This window comes from Chiloscyllium plagiosum, unplaced genomic scaffold, assembly GCF_037043375.1.
Source record: "Chiloscyllium plagiosum isolate Xiang-an unplaced genomic scaffold, Cpla_swu_hap1 HiC_scaffold_9, whole genome shotgun sequence".
Lineage (NCBI taxonomy): Eukaryota > Metazoa > Chordata > Chondrichthyes > Orectolobiformes > Hemiscylliidae > Chiloscyllium > Chiloscyllium plagiosum.
The window spans coordinates 58,316,616-58,336,860 of NW_028270147.1; the positions used below are offsets into that span (position 1 = coordinate 58,316,616).

The 20,245-nt window shown below is 37.9% G+C and overlaps 1 protein-coding gene across 3 annotated transcripts in view; it reads right to left on the bottom strand.

Moving 5' to 3' along the window:
• srsf11 (serine and arginine rich splicing factor 11) overlaps positions 1-18,798 on the bottom strand; it is a 30,219-nt gene extending 11,421 nt beyond the window's left edge. Inside the window, exons 1-5 of one of the 3 annotated variants that reach the window (XM_043699334.2) lie at positions 18,482-18,798; positions 10,072-10,205; positions 6,790-6,899; positions 3,824-3,925; positions 1,162-1,208 (exon numbers count right to left, since the gene is read on the bottom strand). In XM_043699334.2, the coding sequence (XP_043555269.1) occupies positions 1,162-1,208; positions 3,824-3,925; positions 6,790-6,899; positions 10,072-10,205; positions 18,482-18,597 (509 nt within the window). In that variant the 5' untranslated portion in view covers positions 18,598-18,798. The other 2 variants (XM_043699338.2, XM_043699336.2) reach the window with 2 other exon arrangements.
• Positions 18,799-20,245: the final 1,447 nt, after the last annotated feature.

Genomic DNA, 20,245 nt, shown 5'->3' on the forward strand with positions numbered 1-20,245 from the left:
AAGCAACATGATCTTTGCTGAAACATACAAATTGCTCAACTCAATTCAGCCTCCATGTATAAAAATGCACACCACAAAAGTCAACAGTGCTGTTTTTACTCTCAGGCCCTAGGAAAGGGTTGAGGTCAAAGAGCGAGCAGGGATTTGCAAATACAGATGGTGATTGATTAATCCAATAAAATGTTTTGAATTAACAGAGAAGATTCATGAAGGAAATATAATGGATGTATCCTCAGTTTCAAGTTCAACTTTAAAAAACTGGCTTAAGTATAAGAAATCAATGTGCTTTGGTAAATGCTTATATTTCAGACTACAGTACTGTACACATTGGTTTGTTACTTAAGGATCAGTGCCAAAACCACTGCTTTTTAAATGTGTATTTTAATACTGGAAAAATAATAAGATTCACTGATATCACCATCACCTTCTTCTCTGGATCCCAATCTCCCACCAAACTGAGCAGGCACAGAACTAGGCACACGATTGACGCACTTAAATCTCATTCACTAGTACATGCATAAGCACTTCCCTAGAGCATACTGTGCATACTCCTCACTCAACAAATGCAGCCTTTTAGCTACAAGTTTAATTGGGGAAAAGGAGATCATTCTTCTTAAAGCAGACATTTAAGAGACATAAAAACTAATGATAAACGAAGAAAAACATTTCTACTGGTTGATCACAGCAAGGGTGGATACATTAAGTATTTGGACACAGATTGTACTGGGAGGCTGAGAGGACAAATTTGTTTTGCATCTAAGTGGCAATGAGCTGCAGCTCTATGCTGACAAAAGGGATAAATGCTATTGGATGGGCATCTGAACAACACAAGCTTGAACGGTTACTTAACTACATTGGGTTAATGGGATTGACTAGATCGATCTGAATAGCAGCCACGAGCTGAATGGCTCCTTCTGCATCATATTGATGGCAACTTGATCATCAGATTGTGCAAACCAGGAATTAAGCCTGAAGTATTTTTTTTCCCTAGTTTAGAACTGCAACAGAATTTATTTCCTGGACCAAGTGGCAAAGTTAGACAGAAAATTACCCCACGTACCAATAAGTGAAAACCACAGAGCAGAGATCTGATACCTTCTCTCATTAGTTTAACTAATATGTAGAGAATTATTTTGATTAAAAAAAAATTCTGTAACTTACTTTGGATCAACTTGAGTGATGAGCTTTAATAGTTGATCTGCCGTAACCTAAAAACAAATATAAATATTAGTACAGAGTAAAATACTCTAGCTGTATTTGGAAACAAAAAAAAAGGGATAACTTTAACCACTGTAGAACTTGGATAAATTTCAGGCACGACAACTGCTAAATAGGGTACTCCCCAAATTGTAGTCCTTGTCACATTTCATATTAATCATTTATTCTGTCAATGGAATAGAATAGAAACTTTCTCCTCCGCACTTGCTCTGGAACATCCACATTTGATACGGGAGAAGCAGGACAATAGAATCAGTGGCTCAGAAATTTAATCAAGTTTCATTATTTCTCGAAAGGAAACCAAAAAACAGAAGAACAAAAAAAGGACTAGGCTGAAAGAATAAAAGCCTGAACATTTCAAACTTTTGCCACCTGTTGAAACAAACTGTGTGCAGAGTGCATGCTCTCCCTGTGTCTGTTTCTGCCGGGTGCTATGGTTTCCTTCCACAGCTCAAAGATGTACAGGCTAGGTGAATTAGCCATGGTAAACATTGGTGTCATGGGGATAGGGTGAGGCAGATGGGCCAAACGGCCTCTTTCTGCATTGTAGGGATTCTATAAATTTAATCGGTAAAGATGGCAATAAAAAGTAGTGCACCAGTGGAAAGCATTGCCAAATCCATTCTAATTAAAGCTTCATATGAGTAAGCTAGGAATAAACAAAAACACTGGAATATACAAGATATATACCTCATCATTAGCGCGTTTCAATATCTAATTGCACATGAACTTTCCCAGGTAGTAAAAACCACTCAGCAAGAGTATTTAAGGTTTGGTATAATTGCATAAGTTCTTGTTTTTATTTAAATACTTTTATTTACTGTGGTTTTAGAAGGATTTCAAGTCCAATAATTCTATCGTTGGTATGTTATTCATCAGGACCTAGAATCAACCTGTGGAAAATACCTGCAAAGACATTTATAGCCATACATGCAAAACACTGATGAAGCATGAACTTATATTTTAGCTTTAAACTTTTAAAAAAAAATTTTATAGAATGCAGCCATTGATGACATGCCCAGAATTTGTTCTCTAATCACTCTTGAAAAGGTGGTTTTCATTAAACCACTGCAGAGGTCTTATGGTACAGTGGCAGTATCTCTAACTTTAAGCCAGAAGGCCTGGGTTGACATCTCAACTGCTCTAGATTATAACATATCTGAACTGACTGACTTAAAAAAAACAGTTCAGACTGATTTAACTAAACCTACAGTGCTGTTAGGAATCGACTATTGATCATCGTTCCCAACTCAGGAGAGGAACTTGCAGATATTGGTATTCCCAGACATCTGATGCCCTCATCTTTCTACATACGGTCAAAGAAGCCTTAGTGAGTTCCGGCAGTGTGTTTTGTAGTTGGCACATACTGCTGCCACAGTGCATTATTATGGAGAGAGGAATTAACATTTAAAGTGGTGAATGGCGTCAAACAGGCTGCTTTGTCCTGGATGGTATCAAGGTTCTGCAACATATTTGGAGGTCCAGGCAAGAGGAGACAATTCCATCACCATTCCGAACTTGTGCCTCATGGTTCTGGCCATGCTCTGGGGAGTTGGGAGATGTTCGCGCCACAAAACTTCCAGCTCTGATCTGCCCATTTAACCACTATTTCTGTGGCTGGCCCATTCCATTTTCGCCAATAGGCACCCCACTATCACCCTACATAGAGGAGCAAAAGACCATTCACTTGATTGAGCCTGCTTTACGATTCAATAAGGTATTGACAAAACTGATGGAGCCTTGACTTGATGTGTGTCAGTTATCCATAGCTCTCAACACATCTGTCAATCAAAAACCTGCCTAATAAGGCTTTAATGTATTCAATGACATCTTCCTGATGAAAATTCTAAACACAAATGACTCAAGGAGAAAAGGCTCCTCAAGCCAGTTTTAACTAGGCCCTCCCATCCTAGACTTTCAGACCAGACAGAATATCCTCTCAGTATCAACGTTCAAGCACCTCACAATCTCAAGTTTCATGGACATCATCTCTATTCTTCTAAATTCCTAAGAGTTCAACCATAGGTTCAACCTTTCCTCACATGACAACCTGACATACAAGGGCACTGCAATGTTAATACTACTGAATGTCAAGGAGCCATGGTTGTATTGCCTTTCGTTGGTGATGATCAGTGCCTAACACTTGTGTGGTGCATATGTTAGGATTATTTGATCTGTTTGACTGCATTAAATGGTTAGATGCAACCTTCCTCCTGTGATGAATATAGGGCTACAGTGTGCTACAATGTGCTAAGACTGCTCAGCAAGAGTCACTAAATAGTGACAAGCAGTGGTAAGCTTCCAAACAGTAAATTCTACTGCTCTTGTACTGCTCTTCCTGTTACTCCAGATGAGTTAGTTGTACAACTCCACAAACCCCATATTTGCATGTGGCTGTGCAGATCAGTTGGGTGCAAAAGGCAGCCAAAGTGATTAAGACTTAACACCAGAGGATGTAAGCACAATAATGCACAAGAATGGCTTCTTCTTTGTCAACATTTGTCATTAACAGAAAACTGTCCTATATAAAACTATAATTACTGTACATATGGTACAAAGGCAAACCAGCTGCCAGTTACCATCTTATCTATTTAACCACACATACCTGTGAATTCAAGTTTGCTCCTGGCAGTCCAAGTGCAGCAAGAGTTGGATCCAAACCAGGATTCACATTCCCAAGAGTAGTAGCTAATGGAACATTGCTGAGCTGTTAAAAAGATAAAAGAAATTGCCTGAAAGTGCTTTTGCAGAATTAAACTGAAAATTGCCCTGAAAAGTGTTTGTTTGCTGTACTGCTTGATCACATTTAAAACACTTTGGAAGCCTAAATTATGGATTATAAAATACAGACATACGGTTTGGAGACCATTCATGTTACTTTATGAAAAGCTCGGTGATTAGAGATCAGAGATCAAGTTAAATTTGGTGCCCTGCAATAAGATTAAATTCAATTCAATTTCAACACACTCACCTCCCCAAAGTGTGTATCTGCATCTGAAGCAAAATACAAAACAGAAGACACCAATTTACAGTTTGGTGACAACGCAGGGCCCAAAACTAAATCTGTGACCTACATTTTGAGGTGCTAACTATGGCTTTTACTTTTCATTTAACTGAAAACAGCAAAGACTAAATTCTGCAAATACTCAGCATAACATGGACATCCAGAAGTTCCTTGGTTAATCTGACCCAAATTTCAGGCATTAAGATCTTCAGACAATGATGATGGATCTTTCTTTTTTGTGGTTCTGTTCACCGAGCTGGGAATTTGTGTTGCAGACGTTTCGTCCCCTGCCTAGGTGACATCCTCAGTGCTTGGGAGCCTCCTGTGAAGCGCTTTTGTGATCTTTACTCCGGCATTTGTAGTACAGAGAACAGCCAGGGAATTCCTAGAGGCATGGCACTCATCCACAGATTCAAATCAATAAGCATATCGACCTGGACCCAATATACCGACCACTACAACGGACAGCTGGAACTGACAACTGGAAGCAACAGATTCAAACCACTGCAAATGCCGGAGGAAAGATCACAGAAGCGCTTCACAGGAGGCTCCCAAGCACTGAGAATGTCACCTAGACAGGGGACAAAACGTCTGCAACACAAATTCCCAGCTCGGCGAACAGAACCAAAACAATGAGCACCCAAGCTACAAATCTTCTCACAAACTTTGATCTTGCTTTTTTTTTGACTTCCTGGTTGCTGACAGCACTGCACCTGCAAATGGCCTCAACTTGGAACCAGATTTAAGATGCCATCAGAAGAACAAAACTACTTTACAGAAACTTCTAGATCTTTGTAAGCATCTTTTAAAAAAAATCAGCAGAAAGTATAGTTCCATTGTCACTAATAGCAAACTCTGGGGGCACTGTGGTTCATTCATGAGGCCAAGGGGTTTGTAGACAATACATTCCAGAACGTAGTCACCCCTCAGCTTAAGGAAGTGCAGGAGGAACTGGTGACGACTAAACAGGTAGCACGAGTTCCAAGTTCATCTCACTTTCAATCCACTTGTTGGCATTGCAGAACCAGGTCATAGCACTGGACCTGCACATATTGTATAAGGACATTATTGCTGAACAGTAACAGGATGAAGTTTTTGGGGGGGGTAACTTGAAAATGCTGTATGGGAGGTTTAAAATGAAATTGAAGGGAGATGGGATCCTGAATCTAAGGCTTTGTGTCTGTTGCCGCCATTTAAAACAGTGGTCAAGACGTTTACAAGTGGTCAAGACCTTTACTGTTGCCAAAAATTGAGTTAGTGGTAAATAGTGAGGAAGAAAACTATAAATTGCAGAAGTCTATCAACTGATTAGATAGGTGCACAACAGTGGCAAATGGAATTCAACCTGCAATGTAGTGTACTTAGGGAGGGCTAGCAAGGCCAGTGATTTTACTATGAATGATAGGAACATGGAAAGTACTGAAACTCAGCATGAGCTTAGTCTACAAATACATAGATTTCTGAAAGTAGCAGGGAAAGTCAATAAAATGGTTACATAAGACATATGGGATGCTTGCCTTTATTAGTTAAAGCACAGAATAAAAGGTGGTTTTGCTGGAATCATACAAAACATTGGTTAGGCCACAACTGAAGTACTGCATTCACAGTGTGTTGGTCATCATTATTAGATGGACGCTGTTACATCAAAGGATGGGCAAAGGAGATTCACCAGGATGCTGCTTGGATTAGATGGCCTGAGGTATAAGGAAAGATCAGACAGGCTGGAGTGGTTTTTTTTGGAGTAGCAAAAAAAATTGATAGGTTAGCAAGAAAGATTGAGAGACAGAGGGTGGAACTGAAGATACTTCCTCCATTAGTAGAGGGATCAATAATCAGATGACAAATTTATGATAGAAATAGAAGATTAAGAGGAGACTGGAGGAGAAATGCCTTCAGCCAGAGGGTAACATTTAAGTAGCATTTAGAATTTCACTTGTGTTGCCAAAGCCTCCAGGGATGTGGGCCAAGAAATGAAAACACAATTATGGAATTCAGATCTTTGCTGATTGGCACTGGCACAATGAGTTTATGACATTTGAAGTCTCAAACTGAATATCAGTACAGCTGCCATAACATTTGCTAACTTTGCTGTCTGCAGTAGACAACAGAATTAAGAAACAGCAGAGTCTGAGAGGCTATGTCAGATATAATTTGAAAAAGGATAATGCTTTTCTTGGGTGTGTATCAGGCATAAAGCGAGACAAGCAAAACAAATTTTCAAATCAAACTTTTTTATTATGCCCAAAATAAATGACGAGCACTTGATTGCATAATCAGCATTTAAACCAATGTCAAACAAATAAGATAATGTTTACTTTTTTAAAAACTGGTAATAGCTACAACTACAAAATAAAATTAGGCATTGGTGTGTGGTAGGGACTGTCTAAATTAAGAAAATAAATCAACTGAGCAAATAAGAGCCTAATAAAACAAAAATATTAATTGCTTCAGGATTTCAAGCACCATTCACAGTCATCAAGATTAGAAAAGTTGGAAATATGTACTAGATATTAAAGGTGCTTAAACAAGATTATTTTCACGCATATGAAATTGAAGAATTTACTTACTGATGTCAGAGGATTAGGTGTTGGTAAAAGTCCACCTCCAGGCAGCAGACCTGCCACTGCATTAGCTGGTGCCAATAGAGACAAAGCCTTAGACTCATCAGGAATGACTCCTGTAGAAAAATTCAGATCTGCATTAGAATAAGCCAACACAAGTTGAGACAATACACAAATACACCCAGCAAAACAAGGTCTCACTGTTTTCAGCACCTTAGCTTGTAGAAAGTACACTTATAATCTTGCTAAAATAGATTTTATGTTTTACTAATTACAACTGAAACCTTTTAAACTTTTAGAATGAAAAGCCATAGATGTAAAATTTGATTTTTTTTGCCCTGAATCTAAAAATCAGTATATACTATAGTAAAAAAATAAATAAATATCACAATACACACTACTTTTTTTTGTAACACTGCCAAGATATTATCACCTGTACTCGATTTTTTAGTCATGAACCAAACGTAAGCAAGCACAGTCGGTTCTCCAGGGGTTGTGCTCTCAACTTTTCAAAAGATGTTTTATGAACAAGCGACTCGTGTCGGCTGCTTCACTATAAAGCACACAGAAAAATCAAGATACACAAGACAAAAAAAAGTTTATGATTTAGGGACCAAAATCATGAAAAAGTTCACTATGACTTGTTTAGAACTTACCATTAGACAGGAGAATTTCATGAACAAGCTGAAACATACTGCTCATTATATATTAAAAGCTACTTTTTGTGTAAGTGAACCACTTTGTTTTCTGCAATGTTACTAGATATCAATTTGCCACTGTGCCCCAATGCCCCATAATCAAGTGACATTCTGTAAATATATATTCACACCTACTGCATTTCTATCCTTTACAGATAATAGTAATTATCAGCACTGCATGTATAAAGATACTGTGTAGCACCTCAGCAAGAAAACATACAACAAGTAAAGGACACTTAAGAGAAACTGGATTAGCTGCAGAAGGCAAAACTGTTGGGTGGTATTTTCAGCAGGGCCTGGTAAATAGGTCTGGCTGAACCAGGGAAAAGAACTGTAAAACACAACAACAAAAAAAGAAAAACCACTGTTAAACAAAGGCAATGGTTCCACTTTCTGTACTGAGCAGTGCTGATAAAATTAACAGAATGCACTTAGCATAGCGTTATCAGGGTGGTTTACATCACTGAGATGCTACCGACTGTCATAAATAAAGGATCGTCTTTTCAATGATTTATGAAAATTATTATGCAGTTCATATGTACCTTTTGCGTTTATACTCAGATGGAAGATGAATTTGACAGGAGGGAAAGAACAAAGAAAAAATAGGGAAAGGAAAACAGACAAAAGAATGAGACAACTGACAGCCATCATCTACCAGTAAACAAGATTTCCAACATGCTGTAAGTCCCTTTTCAAGCTGAGCAAGTTATTGCATGTAATACTTGCTTACCGTGTTTCTTGATTGTATTTTTGCTAATCCAGACCTTCATTACAGCAATCACAATCACAATCACACAAATTAAAACATGCAAATAAAAAGCTCTTCACAGGGCCCCAGAAAAGTAGATTTTGAAATCATATAGTCAGAGTCATACAGTATAGAAAAAGGCCCTTCGGCCCACCATGTCTACATGTATAATACTCCACATATTTAGTAAATTTTAGATACACAACTTATCACAAGTTGATTAAGTGACCCACTAACTCAACCAGAAATGTTTTCATCCAAGTAACTTGACTTGGTGTATCAAAACACACAAGTGGGGCATGGTACAAGGACAAAAACCTTATTCTTTTAGTGTAATAAACATGCCTAAAAATAAGAAACTACAACAGACTAACTCATCTGGAGCCCTGAGAGAATTCAATTTAAAAAAATGTCAGTGTAATAGAACGTGTGATTGCAGATACCATAAAGCAGGCCATTTTGGCTTACACAGCCTTGTGTTGCCATTCCAAGAGGATAATTTGAATTATAAATTGAGTTGTTACCAATCACTTTCTAGTCTCACACAAACCAAATGAATGGTGCCAAAATTACCTACTCTACAGTACGTAATCCCTTGCAAATAAAATTATTTTTCAGCCTGCCCTGTCTCAATTTGCTGAATTCTTGCCTTCATACAATCTAAATTGGATAACATCAAAGCCTAGAAATATAGAAACAGTGAAGAGAAAAGGTAGTTAACAAGAACAAATGATTACAACAGGACAACACATGGGGACTCTTATGCTTGCTGGCCTTTTGTAAATTGCCTAGAATCCCCTGTCGCTGCAGAGGACCCACTTTTTCAGTCATCAGGGAAGGGGCTCTGCAAATGCCTTCTCCACTATAAAAATCACACACACAGATAACAGAGAGAAGAATTTATTATTTTGGGTGATGCTCTGGTTTTATGAAACGATATGGTTATTAAAAAAGACACGTCCACCTTCATAAAAGCACATAAAAAGCTGGATGAACCAACTTTTTAAAACTTTATTCTCGGAAATCCCCCCCATTAACAACCCTTGGTGTACTGCATGATAAAGAAACAATTTGAGAATACTCATGTATATTTTGAGTTAAGAATTAGAATGCTTGTAACTTCACTTAATTTCATTTTAAAAGAAATTCTCATGCAGATGTATACAAATATTTTCAGGATTGATAGTTTAACCACATCCAATGTATTGTTTACAACAGAATTTAATAGGCTGAATTATTAGAAACATTTGAAAAATATTAATGCTCCAGTGCATAATTCGTAAAACACCTCCAAAATGGACAATGGTCAGGAAATTATGATTAGTTTGAAATGATTAGTATTTGACATTACTTTGAGATGTGCTGTTTTCATGTAAACCCCTATTGTATAATTACTAATGGGCTCTTCACAAGAAACAATAATGTGGACTGTCACAGCTTTGGTCTAATAAATCGACCCAAGAGCCTCTTATCCTTCAAGTTAATAATACAAAACTTTGATGGCAAAAGCACTTTTATAATGCAATTCATCATTAAATGCAACCACCCTGTCCATAATCAACTCCTGTAATGTTTAATGATTCAGTCTAGATTCTGCAGTCATCGCTCTCTAAAAGGTATTCACTTAGATCAGTTAAATAAAAGTCAGGCAGTTCCATCATAAATTTCTCAAAATACACTGCAGCATTAACATTTTACATTTTGTTGTTAATGATGGCTGTATACCAAGGGTTAAAGGATCAATATCACTAATAACGCTTAGCATGCTGGTACATTGGAATTTACAGAAATGCTCTACTGGGTGTAAAAGGGTGAAAAACCCCCAAGCAATAAAACACAAACCTTCTGTATAAGGTACAACTATCAAAGCTCTGTCAATGAAGACCGTGTTTGTCAAATGCTGCGCCACTCCCACAGCGTCAGGTTCATGAAATTTTACGAAACACACACGAGACGTCACAGGTAATGGTGATTCACTGAAAGAACAAAAAACACAAATGAAGTGTCAGGATTAGACTGCCTTTCCTCTTTTTAGTAAGATGCAATGTCCAAAATGGACTTTAAAATCAGAAGATGAAGTTACTTAGAATAGACAGGGTATTACAGTCAATTTCACCACGGGTTCTATCAATGTACAGTGGGCACAAACTTACAAGAAGCAAACCAAATGAATGGTGCCAAAATTACCTACTCTACAGAAGCAATGGTGTTGTGGTAACATCAACAGACTAGTTAGTATTCCAAAACTTCAGATTAATGCTGTGGGGCAGTTGTTCTAATCCCATCATGGCATGTGACATTTGGATTCAACAACAATCTAGAATCAAGTGCTCGTCCAGTAATGACCATGCAATTGCTCTCAAAATTTTAAGATTCCAGATGGTCCTTTAGAAAAGGAAGGAAATTTGTAATCCTTACCTGGCCTGGCCTACATCTGACTCCAGCATTGTGGTTGATTATTTTAAACTGCCCTCTGAAATGGCCCTAACAAGCCATTCAATTCAAGGGAAAATTAGGGAGGCTGGTGATGCCAAATCCCATGAACTAATAATAAAAAAAATGAATATCCAGATTATTCTTGAAGAGACTTAACAAATAAAGCTTGTCTTAAGGCTTGGAAAGCAAATGTGACCGCAGAGTAAGAGTGGCCGGCCAATGGTTTCCTTCAAAACAGATCTGAATACACGAGCTAAGATTTATGCAGTGACAAAATGGAACCTCCATGTTGATCCAGGATCATTCCATCAGAGTTTCCTCTTACACATCTCCATTATGAAGGGTTGAAACCCATAGCTTGAGGCCACTAGTTTAGTACGAGCCATTTGAGGGAAAAAAAAAAGCAAAATTCTACAAAAACTCTACAGTTAAGAGGAGGTGGAATACTATGTAAGATCCTGCCTCACCCCCTTCCCAAGGCACAGTGCTGGAAAAAGCCATACTTAACATAATCAAAATTACTAATCAGCAAGGCAGATCGTAGTTCTGGATTGTAGCAAGGAAAAAAATCAATATTTTGATTCAAAGGACTGCTTTAGAAGCAAACTGAATCACTGATTTTGAATGCACTTTTTCAAGGATGTCACAATGCTGAATACTTTACACAGAATTTTAGAATTGTTTACTAAAGAGAAAATAAATCCATAACATATTTCTTAAAAAATTATCTAAGATCATGAACAAAAAGCATGGGTTAGGAAATAATTGCAGGGTGCTGGCCACTACAAAATGCTAACATCTATACTGCTCTGATATTCTAACAATCTTACCATCCACCTCAGTTGATAAGTGACCCTACCATGGGCTTTAAGTATTTAGAAACGATCAGCAATTTCAATAGTAAACCATTCCAGTTTTATGTGGTAATTGTAATTTAGCTAAAAACAAAACTTGGCAATCTTAATTCTTCTCTGGGGGACAATGCTGCTCCTCATTGTGACAACCACTGTTTCACAGTATTACTTTCAATTTGCACAAGTCCAGCCAGAAAACCTTTAGATCACAATTAAAACATCAAGATAATAAAATCTAAACAGAACAACCAACGCAATTTATCAATACCCCTTTCAAAATAACAACCATTAAACTTTTTTCTAACCGTGTTTGTTTTTTGTGCTCCTTCTTTGTATTTTCATTCTTAGCCCTTTGCATTTTCCATTTCTTATTCCTTTAGCTTTTTCCAACACATACAAAGAAATTCATGCTTAATAATTAGTTTTTGCTGTTACGATATTATGACCAGAACTCAAGTTAGGTTCCAAATGGGCCACATCATGGTATTAGGCTACCATGTGGAGAGCAATAAATTGACTCCACTTCTACATACCATTCATCCCTTCGTTGGGTTAGAAGAATTCTGTCTCAATTTTCTTCCAGGCCTAATGAACTGGTTTTAAATGGAGGTTGTTGAAACTTTATTGCTGGAACAGCACAGCAGGTCAGGCAGCATCCAGGGAACAGGAGATTCGACGTTTCGGGCACAGGCCCTTCTTCAGGAATGGGAGCCAATTTAATGAGGCTTTCTTAAATCAACAGGTGAGTTTATTCATTAATATACGGGAAGAATTGATAATACAACAGATTTTCATAGATTAGAAACAGGCGATGCCAAAAGGATAAATATTTTTTAAAGAACATAAACAGATCAATCTCGGAATTGTTCATAAAGAACTGATGGTTGAACGTTGCAATGCAGATTACCGGTAGTGTTGACATGGGCAGTTGAAAAACCATTCTTAGTTCTGTTGTCTGTTTGAGGTTCCTTTTCCAAAAACTGGTTTGCAGCACTCAAGTGATGGGTTTCTTCCTTTACCTGCAACACAGTGTAACGAAGGGATAGCTCTTCGACTCTGACCTTCACAGCATGTCAATGCTCGAATCCAGGCAGGTGCACACAAAAGCCTTTGGTCCCACAAGTCCAAATCAGGAGAATTTAAACTATTTTTAAGAATCCTCTCCTTGTCAGTTTTACCCTCCAGGAACACACATTCTTCAAGAAGTGGCTTTTGCCGAGCAGGGGACACATTATCTCTTCTTGTAAAGTCTCTCCCTGTTTGACGTATCCCTGACAATTTTACGTGAGATATTCCAATGGTTTCACACACTATTTTGCCAAGTCTAAATTTAGCTCAAGTTTTTTTTGTAGCTGTCTTCCTTTTCAAAGCACATGCTGGAAAGATTTCCATAAATACTTAAAGGTTTTGATCTATTAAGGTTGTGTAATTGACGAATATTAATCAGTTAACCTAATACTAAGCTATTCTGTTTAATTGTAACCAGAAGAGACTACAACTGCTGATCTGCAGCTGACAAATGAGGCCCTGTTGCTGTACTTTATTGGCTTAATTACAGGGTAGATTCACAAAGTTGTCAGGGTTGAATGAGCAAAGCTTCAGTACCATGCTATACTCCATAAAATCTCATTAAGTGTTCAATCTATAGACTCAGAGCAAAAATTTAGAAAAGCTGTGTGGTGTATAGAGCAACAGCTGACAGCAGTCAAGCCTTCAGCCTTTTATAGTTTTTAAACTTGCAGTGAAGCAAAAACTATACTAAGTATCCTTTGGCTCAAACCAGGTTCAAAGAAAATTTTGAGCAACTATTTTTGCAGGAGTGTAGTCCTTTACGACTTTCATTCCTTAAGACTGCATATTAACTGAATCAAAATAAAATACACACGATACCAGTTTATAGTCCAAAAGGTTTATTTGAAACCGGAAACTTTCAGAGCCCCGGCTCCTTCCTCAGGCATTTAGTAACTGAATGTGCAAACTGTATTTCACTCTCTCGGCATGAATACGCTTTACGCATTAATCCTCATACATACTTTGAATAGATTTTAAGTATTATCTACTTTGTAATTTCTGTAGTCGTCTTATGGTTGCAGGAAACATTGTTCTATTTTCTTATCTTTAACTGTCCCAAGTACCAAAGTGTTACTATACATAAAAGAAAAACTACTTATTTCCACGCCATAATGTGGGTCCCAGGTGACCAAACAGTCCAATGTTGGGTTTGCATACATGTACAGGGAGAGAGCAGGTGGCACTTTTGAGTCAGGTGGTTGGGATGCTCCAATTTGCACACATTCCTTTTGCTCGGCCTCCACACAGAGATGCTTTAATGGTTAGCATTTTGCAGATACTACTTCTCCAGTTTGGGCAAGTGATTCTGACGAGCCAGTGGGGACATTCTATTGTTTTCAGGGAGACTTTGACATGCCCTTGAATATTTTCCTTTGCCCTTCTGGTAACTGCCTACTGTGGCAAAGATCAGAATAAAGAGTTTGTTATGGAAGTCTCGTGTCAGACACACCGATAACAATGTAGCCTACCCAACCAGCTAATCAACAGTAACCAGTGTCTCAATGCCAGAGAGAAGGCACTAATATTGGAGCATCTATCTTGCCACTGGATTCGCGGGATATTGTGCAAGCATCGCCAAAAATATTTCACTAGAGGTTTTAGCTGCATATTACACATCTGAGATATTCAGTAGAACAGGTTAGTTTGCTGCCCTGTACACCATAAGCTTGAAGACTTTAACAGATCACAGGTGGACCAAAGTCTAGGAGACAGTGAAGAATTTCATGGCAATGCCTGCCCACATTGTGTTTTTGTTAGAAGCAATCTGCTTGTCAAACAGAAGTCCATCTTAATATGAGTTCTGTAAGACAACCTCACTTGACAAGGAGTCCAGAGTTCATTTGTTAGGCAATATTGACATGATACCTTTAACTTCAAATAGGTTAACATCAAAAACACATTACACCGCCGTGTTATTTTAGTTAAGTCAAAGTTTGACAATGTCACAAAGGAAAGCTGTAGAGGTGGGTGGGGGGCAGGATAGAAAGAGAGAGAAAGCCAGGTGTGTGTCAACAGCACATAGAATAGTTCCCAGAAGTAATTGATGTTTTAGATAATAATTAGTTACAAGATAATGAACCATCAATAGATGACCACCATCCTCAAAAGCCAATCAAAACCAAGCCATGCTTTATTGGACACTGAGTGCAATATTATTGACCATGCACATGGGTTGGGGTTTGGAAAGAGTTAATAAGTATCAGCTTTCAATGAGCTAAGTCCATGCTGAGTTTTAAACTTGCAGAGATTTGCAAAAGACCAATGGCCTTTACACCGACACCAAACTGCCATTTAGTGAGTCATTCAATAGGTTACAGTATTACATTAATGCACGATTGTTTATACTGAAATATTAACGTAATTCTTCAAGTCTTAGGGACATCCCGAAGCATTCTGTATGAAGGGATTGCTTCTGAAATATAAATGTTGTGTTGTAAATGTATGATTAGCTCTTATAAGAGGATGAGATATGTTGTCAGATTAACGATTTCATACACAGGATATAGAAAAAAAGTACTGGGTTGAAGTACTTACACATTTAGAAAGAAGACCACAAGATAAATTGAAACTTAAGTAGCAGGCTATAATAACCTAAACAGTGTAGCTGGAAAACAAAGCAGCAATTTAAGAACGGGGCAGGTGGTGTTACTGCCCAAAGACTGTAAATATTCAAAAAGAAATTCAAACACCACCTTTTAACAAATAAAACTATGCCATAAGATTTCATTTAAAGACTAATTATATTGAACAAATTAAACAAAAATACAATTAAGTTAACAGTATAACTTATAACTATGTGTAGACAGGTCTGCATCTCCCTTGCCTCAAGGGTTCTTACAAGACAAATCAAAATTATTTTCTGCCATCAGGACCACATCCTTACCTCCAGGCTATTCTCAGAGGTAAAGTTTTCTTTTATTCTCTCAACCATGAAAGCCCAAGTCATCTTTTGGCTACTTGTTCAAGCTAATCAGTTTACTCTTGCAATAAGACAAGGAGGCCAATCATTAATTTTTGCACTAGCTTTAAACTAGACAAAATTCCAACTTCTGTTCCTCAAGATTCCAAGCAAGGTTAAGCTTCACTCACCTGTCCACATGATAAATAATGTTCACTCTCCTTCAAGTGCAAGTGCACATCGTTTACTTTGGCCAACTTCTGAGCTGCAAACCATATTACCAGCTTAAAAACCTTTCCCTGTAAATATCCAGAAAAACCGAAAGCAGAATGCTTTCCAACCCTCCACCTAACCCCATGAAATAGTCTGCTTTGAGCTATTTCCAAATCCACCTTCGTATTAATTTGCCATCATTTAATTTTTTTGATCTGAAGTAGCGAGTGCATTTTACAAAACCCCTCAAAACTAATTTCCTTTACCTCACAATACATTAACATCTCATTGTATGTGGTCCCTCAGTTTAGTCCATCTGTTATTTTATAGCACACTCTCTTCTATTCTTTTGTAACCTTCTGAACTAGCATTTCTCTAGGTGTACTGGTGATGAAAGCCCAGCAATTTAATGATCTGTTTTTCTGGAGTGCAAGGGGAGAAGTCTATGCAACTGAAGGAAAGCAGAGAAAGAGACATTATTAAAAATAAAAGATGAAAAGACTAAAAACAAAACTTATCCAGGAAGGGAGAAAATAGTCGACAAACATGGGCAATTTATACCAGTTCCATTAATACTAGGAGGCCTGTTTATATTGCCAGAGAACTGTTTACACAAGTCATAAACTGTAATGTGCAGTTTTACATTGTAAGTGTTGATCATACTTGAATTATCAGTAGGATAGTGGACAGTTTGTGAACAGTATGCCACTTCTGCAATGGAATTATGTATAAACCATTTTCAGAAGAGATTAAATTCACAACCACTTATTTGACATTGAAAGCTCAGCCTTGAAAGCCTAATTCCATTTAAGCTTCCGCCCCTTGTATCAATATCAAAATCAAGACAGTGTAATATGAACATCCAAACTCAGAAGTCAATTCTCCACCATTCAACAAGAGCTTGGCTGGTCAATTTACTCCAAATCCCCATAATCTTTCACACCTTACTCATCTGAAATTTATCAACCTTTATCTTAAAAATATTCAAATACTCTGCTTCCAATACATTTTGAGGAAATGTTCTAAAGACTCATGACTGTGGGGGGGGAAAAAGATCTTTAAAAGGGCTACCTCTTATTTTTAAAAATTGACCATTAGTTCCAGATTCTCAGAAGAGGAAACATACTTTCCATAAACATCCTGCCAAGACCCTCCCCCAGGATTGTGTTCCAATCTTATCACTTACATAATCTCAGAACTATAAAATATCCTATTCTCCTTTCCAAATCAGACACTTCAGACTAAATATTAGCATTTTATCAGCATTGTGATATTTTATTCTTCCCTGCAGTGCTGTCCTCTGGACTTTGGTAAGTCATCTTTGTTCACAAAAAAACTTCCAGAAAACCATTATCCAGCAAGTAACTGTTAAACATAAAAAGCATTAGTTAATACGTTGGCTGATTTATAAGGTATACTTTTGATATCAAAAATTAGAAAATAGCTATGATAATTCAAGCCACTTCAAATTTAACCAAAATAATAATTGAAACTATAGGAACTACAAGACAGAATGGAGTGTAAAGAGCAGAATACTCCTGAAAAGGGTATACTGCCAGCGTAGCTCCAAGTAAATCTGGAAGCAAAAGTCCCCCTCTGACGTAACATGGGTCTGGATGGATTAACATGCTGTGGTTGTAAATACATTTCAGTGAAACCCCAGCAGCATCTTATATATAACGACCTCAAAATTCTTAAGTCAATCTGTACCCAAAGTTCTTCAGGTTTAAAGCACCCACGTACATCTTTAGCTAAAAAGACAAACAGAAGATACCTGAAAGATAATTAAGCAACGTAATTAAAATGTTACAGGCGACTCTTCACCCTCGCAATAATGCAGATTTAACAACCGAGGCTCACAGTCGAACGAGAGAAATATATACATTATAAATAAAGACTGTACAAGTACGACTAAGTTTCAAGCAAAATTTTTGAAAGAGGATAACAGCTTAATGTTCAGAACCTTTACACATGTACGTTCCTTTCAAATCATGTGAATTTTTTTTAAAAACACGATTAATTTTGTAATTCAGTCTGTTTTTCAGCCGAAATTACAAATTGGGTCAATGACTAACGGCTTTGTGAGAAAATGAAAATTTCATTGCATTTGTTTTGTCATACGCCCACTTTTGCTGCAATAGACCATTTACCTACCCACATTTAAGAAACACGAGGAGTAGGGCCTTACGACACTTGCGTCTGCTTTTGAACTGCTCTCGCTAATTTTTTCACTAAACGTGGCCAATTTTATTCAAAACACTGCTCAACCATTTAGGAGTTATTACAACTCGTAGCTGTGTCACTACATCGTACAACAATAACAATCGAAAACAATAATGATCGTCTGAGGGGGCGAGGGAAAGCTTTACATGGGCGGCCATTTTACCCGGGTGTGATAAAACCTCCACAGCTTTGGTACCTTCAAATAAACAACCTTTGCAACAAGAACTTTCACATTTTATTGTGTTTTGTTATAATTACTAGGGCGCCATCGATGTGAATCCTGATAAAAGCAGCTTCGAACATGTGGTGAGCGTAATGGGGATGGTGCGTATGAGATGGCAGCGAATCCAAATACCACACAATAGTGAAAATACTACTCCTTAACCGTTTACAACGAAATTTTAAAAAATAATCACGCAAGTATTATTTCGAGACGCACGCTCTTGAAACATGCGCCGTATAGGGAAATTCACTTTCACTCAAGGTTTAAAAAGCTCCGCATCAGATCTGGCGCGGGCTAGGCCACAGGCCTGTTTGGAAGTTTGGAGTTACTCACTCTGAAGGGAAGAGCCGCAACTCGTCGATTTTGCCCAGAAACCCGAACAGAGTTTTCATCTGCTCCGAGGTGGCGCTCGGCGAAACATTGGTCACTTGAATGACGTCTGTGGCCATTTCACGTTTTTTTTAACAAATGATTTTTTCAAAAAAAAGTAATTATTTTCTCGATCCTACTTTTTCAACGACGTTTTCTTGAACCTAAGACATTAAAAATACAGAAGAAAATAAAGTATATATGACAATTTACAGATTAATTAATCGGCGTTAAAAACTCCCGGGTCTTCGTCCGAGACCTTCAATAACAACGGGCAGGCTCCGCGGTATCCCACAATCCAGCGCGACTCACCGCGCAAACGCAGTACTCTCTTTCTTTCCCCCTAACTTGGGGAGGTCAACTTCTATCTTTCTCCCTAAAAATCAGGCCAAACCGACTACCGTCATGGAGAAACATCTGCGCATTTATTACTCCAAAGAAATGGAAAATAAATAACATTACTACTTTGGAACATCATCTCGGGAAATGTTGACACTGCTTTCTCTCTACAGATGTTGCCGGACCTGCTAAGTTTCTGCAGCAATTTTTGTTTTCGGTTCAGATTTCGGGCGATTGCAGTTCTTTGTTTTATATTAACATTACCGTTATGCCTTTGCGGTTTTCCTGTTTATCTCCAAAAGCAGTCAAATTTCCCTGCTCTTAAGTGCCTATCATTTTCTATGAGTAAATTAATTGTCTCGGCGTTATACTTTTATTTTCCCACAACAAATGCTTGAAAAGATTTGAAATATATTCCCAGAGGATTTTAAGTGAAATATAAACAGAAACTGTTGGAAATATTAGGCAAGTCAGGCAGCATCTGTCGAGAAAAAAAGCAGAGTTAATGTTCAAATTAATATTTTGTCAAATAGGGACAAGTTTGAATGGACAGATAAGACAGTAATGTTCATGCCACACAAGTATTAAGCAATCCATAAAAGAAAGTTTAACCACCTCTCCAAAACATTCAAAGGCACTATGAACATCTGTGAATCACCCTTCTCCATGCAGAAACTTGAAACAGGCACCATATACGAAACATCAACTTTTCCACCTCCTGATGCTGCCTAGCTTACTGTGTTCTTCCTGCCTCCTCTTGTCTACCTTGGATTGCAGCATCTGCAGTTTTTTTGGTATCTAACCATATACACCATGCCACAAGACCAGATCAGATGCAGGGAATTCTGCAACAACTCAATCATCCCCTAACTCCACAAAGATCTTCCACTATTTACCAGGAATGTGATGCATTACTCCCCACTTGCCTCTAAGTACAATTTCTTTAGTTTAAGATCTTCTAGCGTTCGCAAGTTTAGATCTCATGGAATACAGGGAGAACTAGCCATTTGGATACAGAACTGGCTTAAAGGTAGAAGACAGAGGGTGGTGGTGGAGGATTGTTTTTCAGACTGGAGGCCTGTGACCAGTGGAGTGCCACAAGGATCAGTGCTGGGTCCACTACTTTTCATTATTTATATGAATGATTTGGATATGAGCATAAAACCTATAGTTAGTAAGTTTGCAGATGACACCAAAATTGGAGTTGTAGTGAACAGCGAAGAGGGTTACCTCAGATTACAATGGGATCTTGATCAGATGGGCCAATGGGCTAAGTGGCAGATGGAGTTAAATTTAGATAAATGTGAGGTGCTGCACTTTGGGAAAGCAAATCTTAGCAGGACTTATACACTTAATGGTAAGGTCCAAGGGAGTGTTGCTGATCAAAGA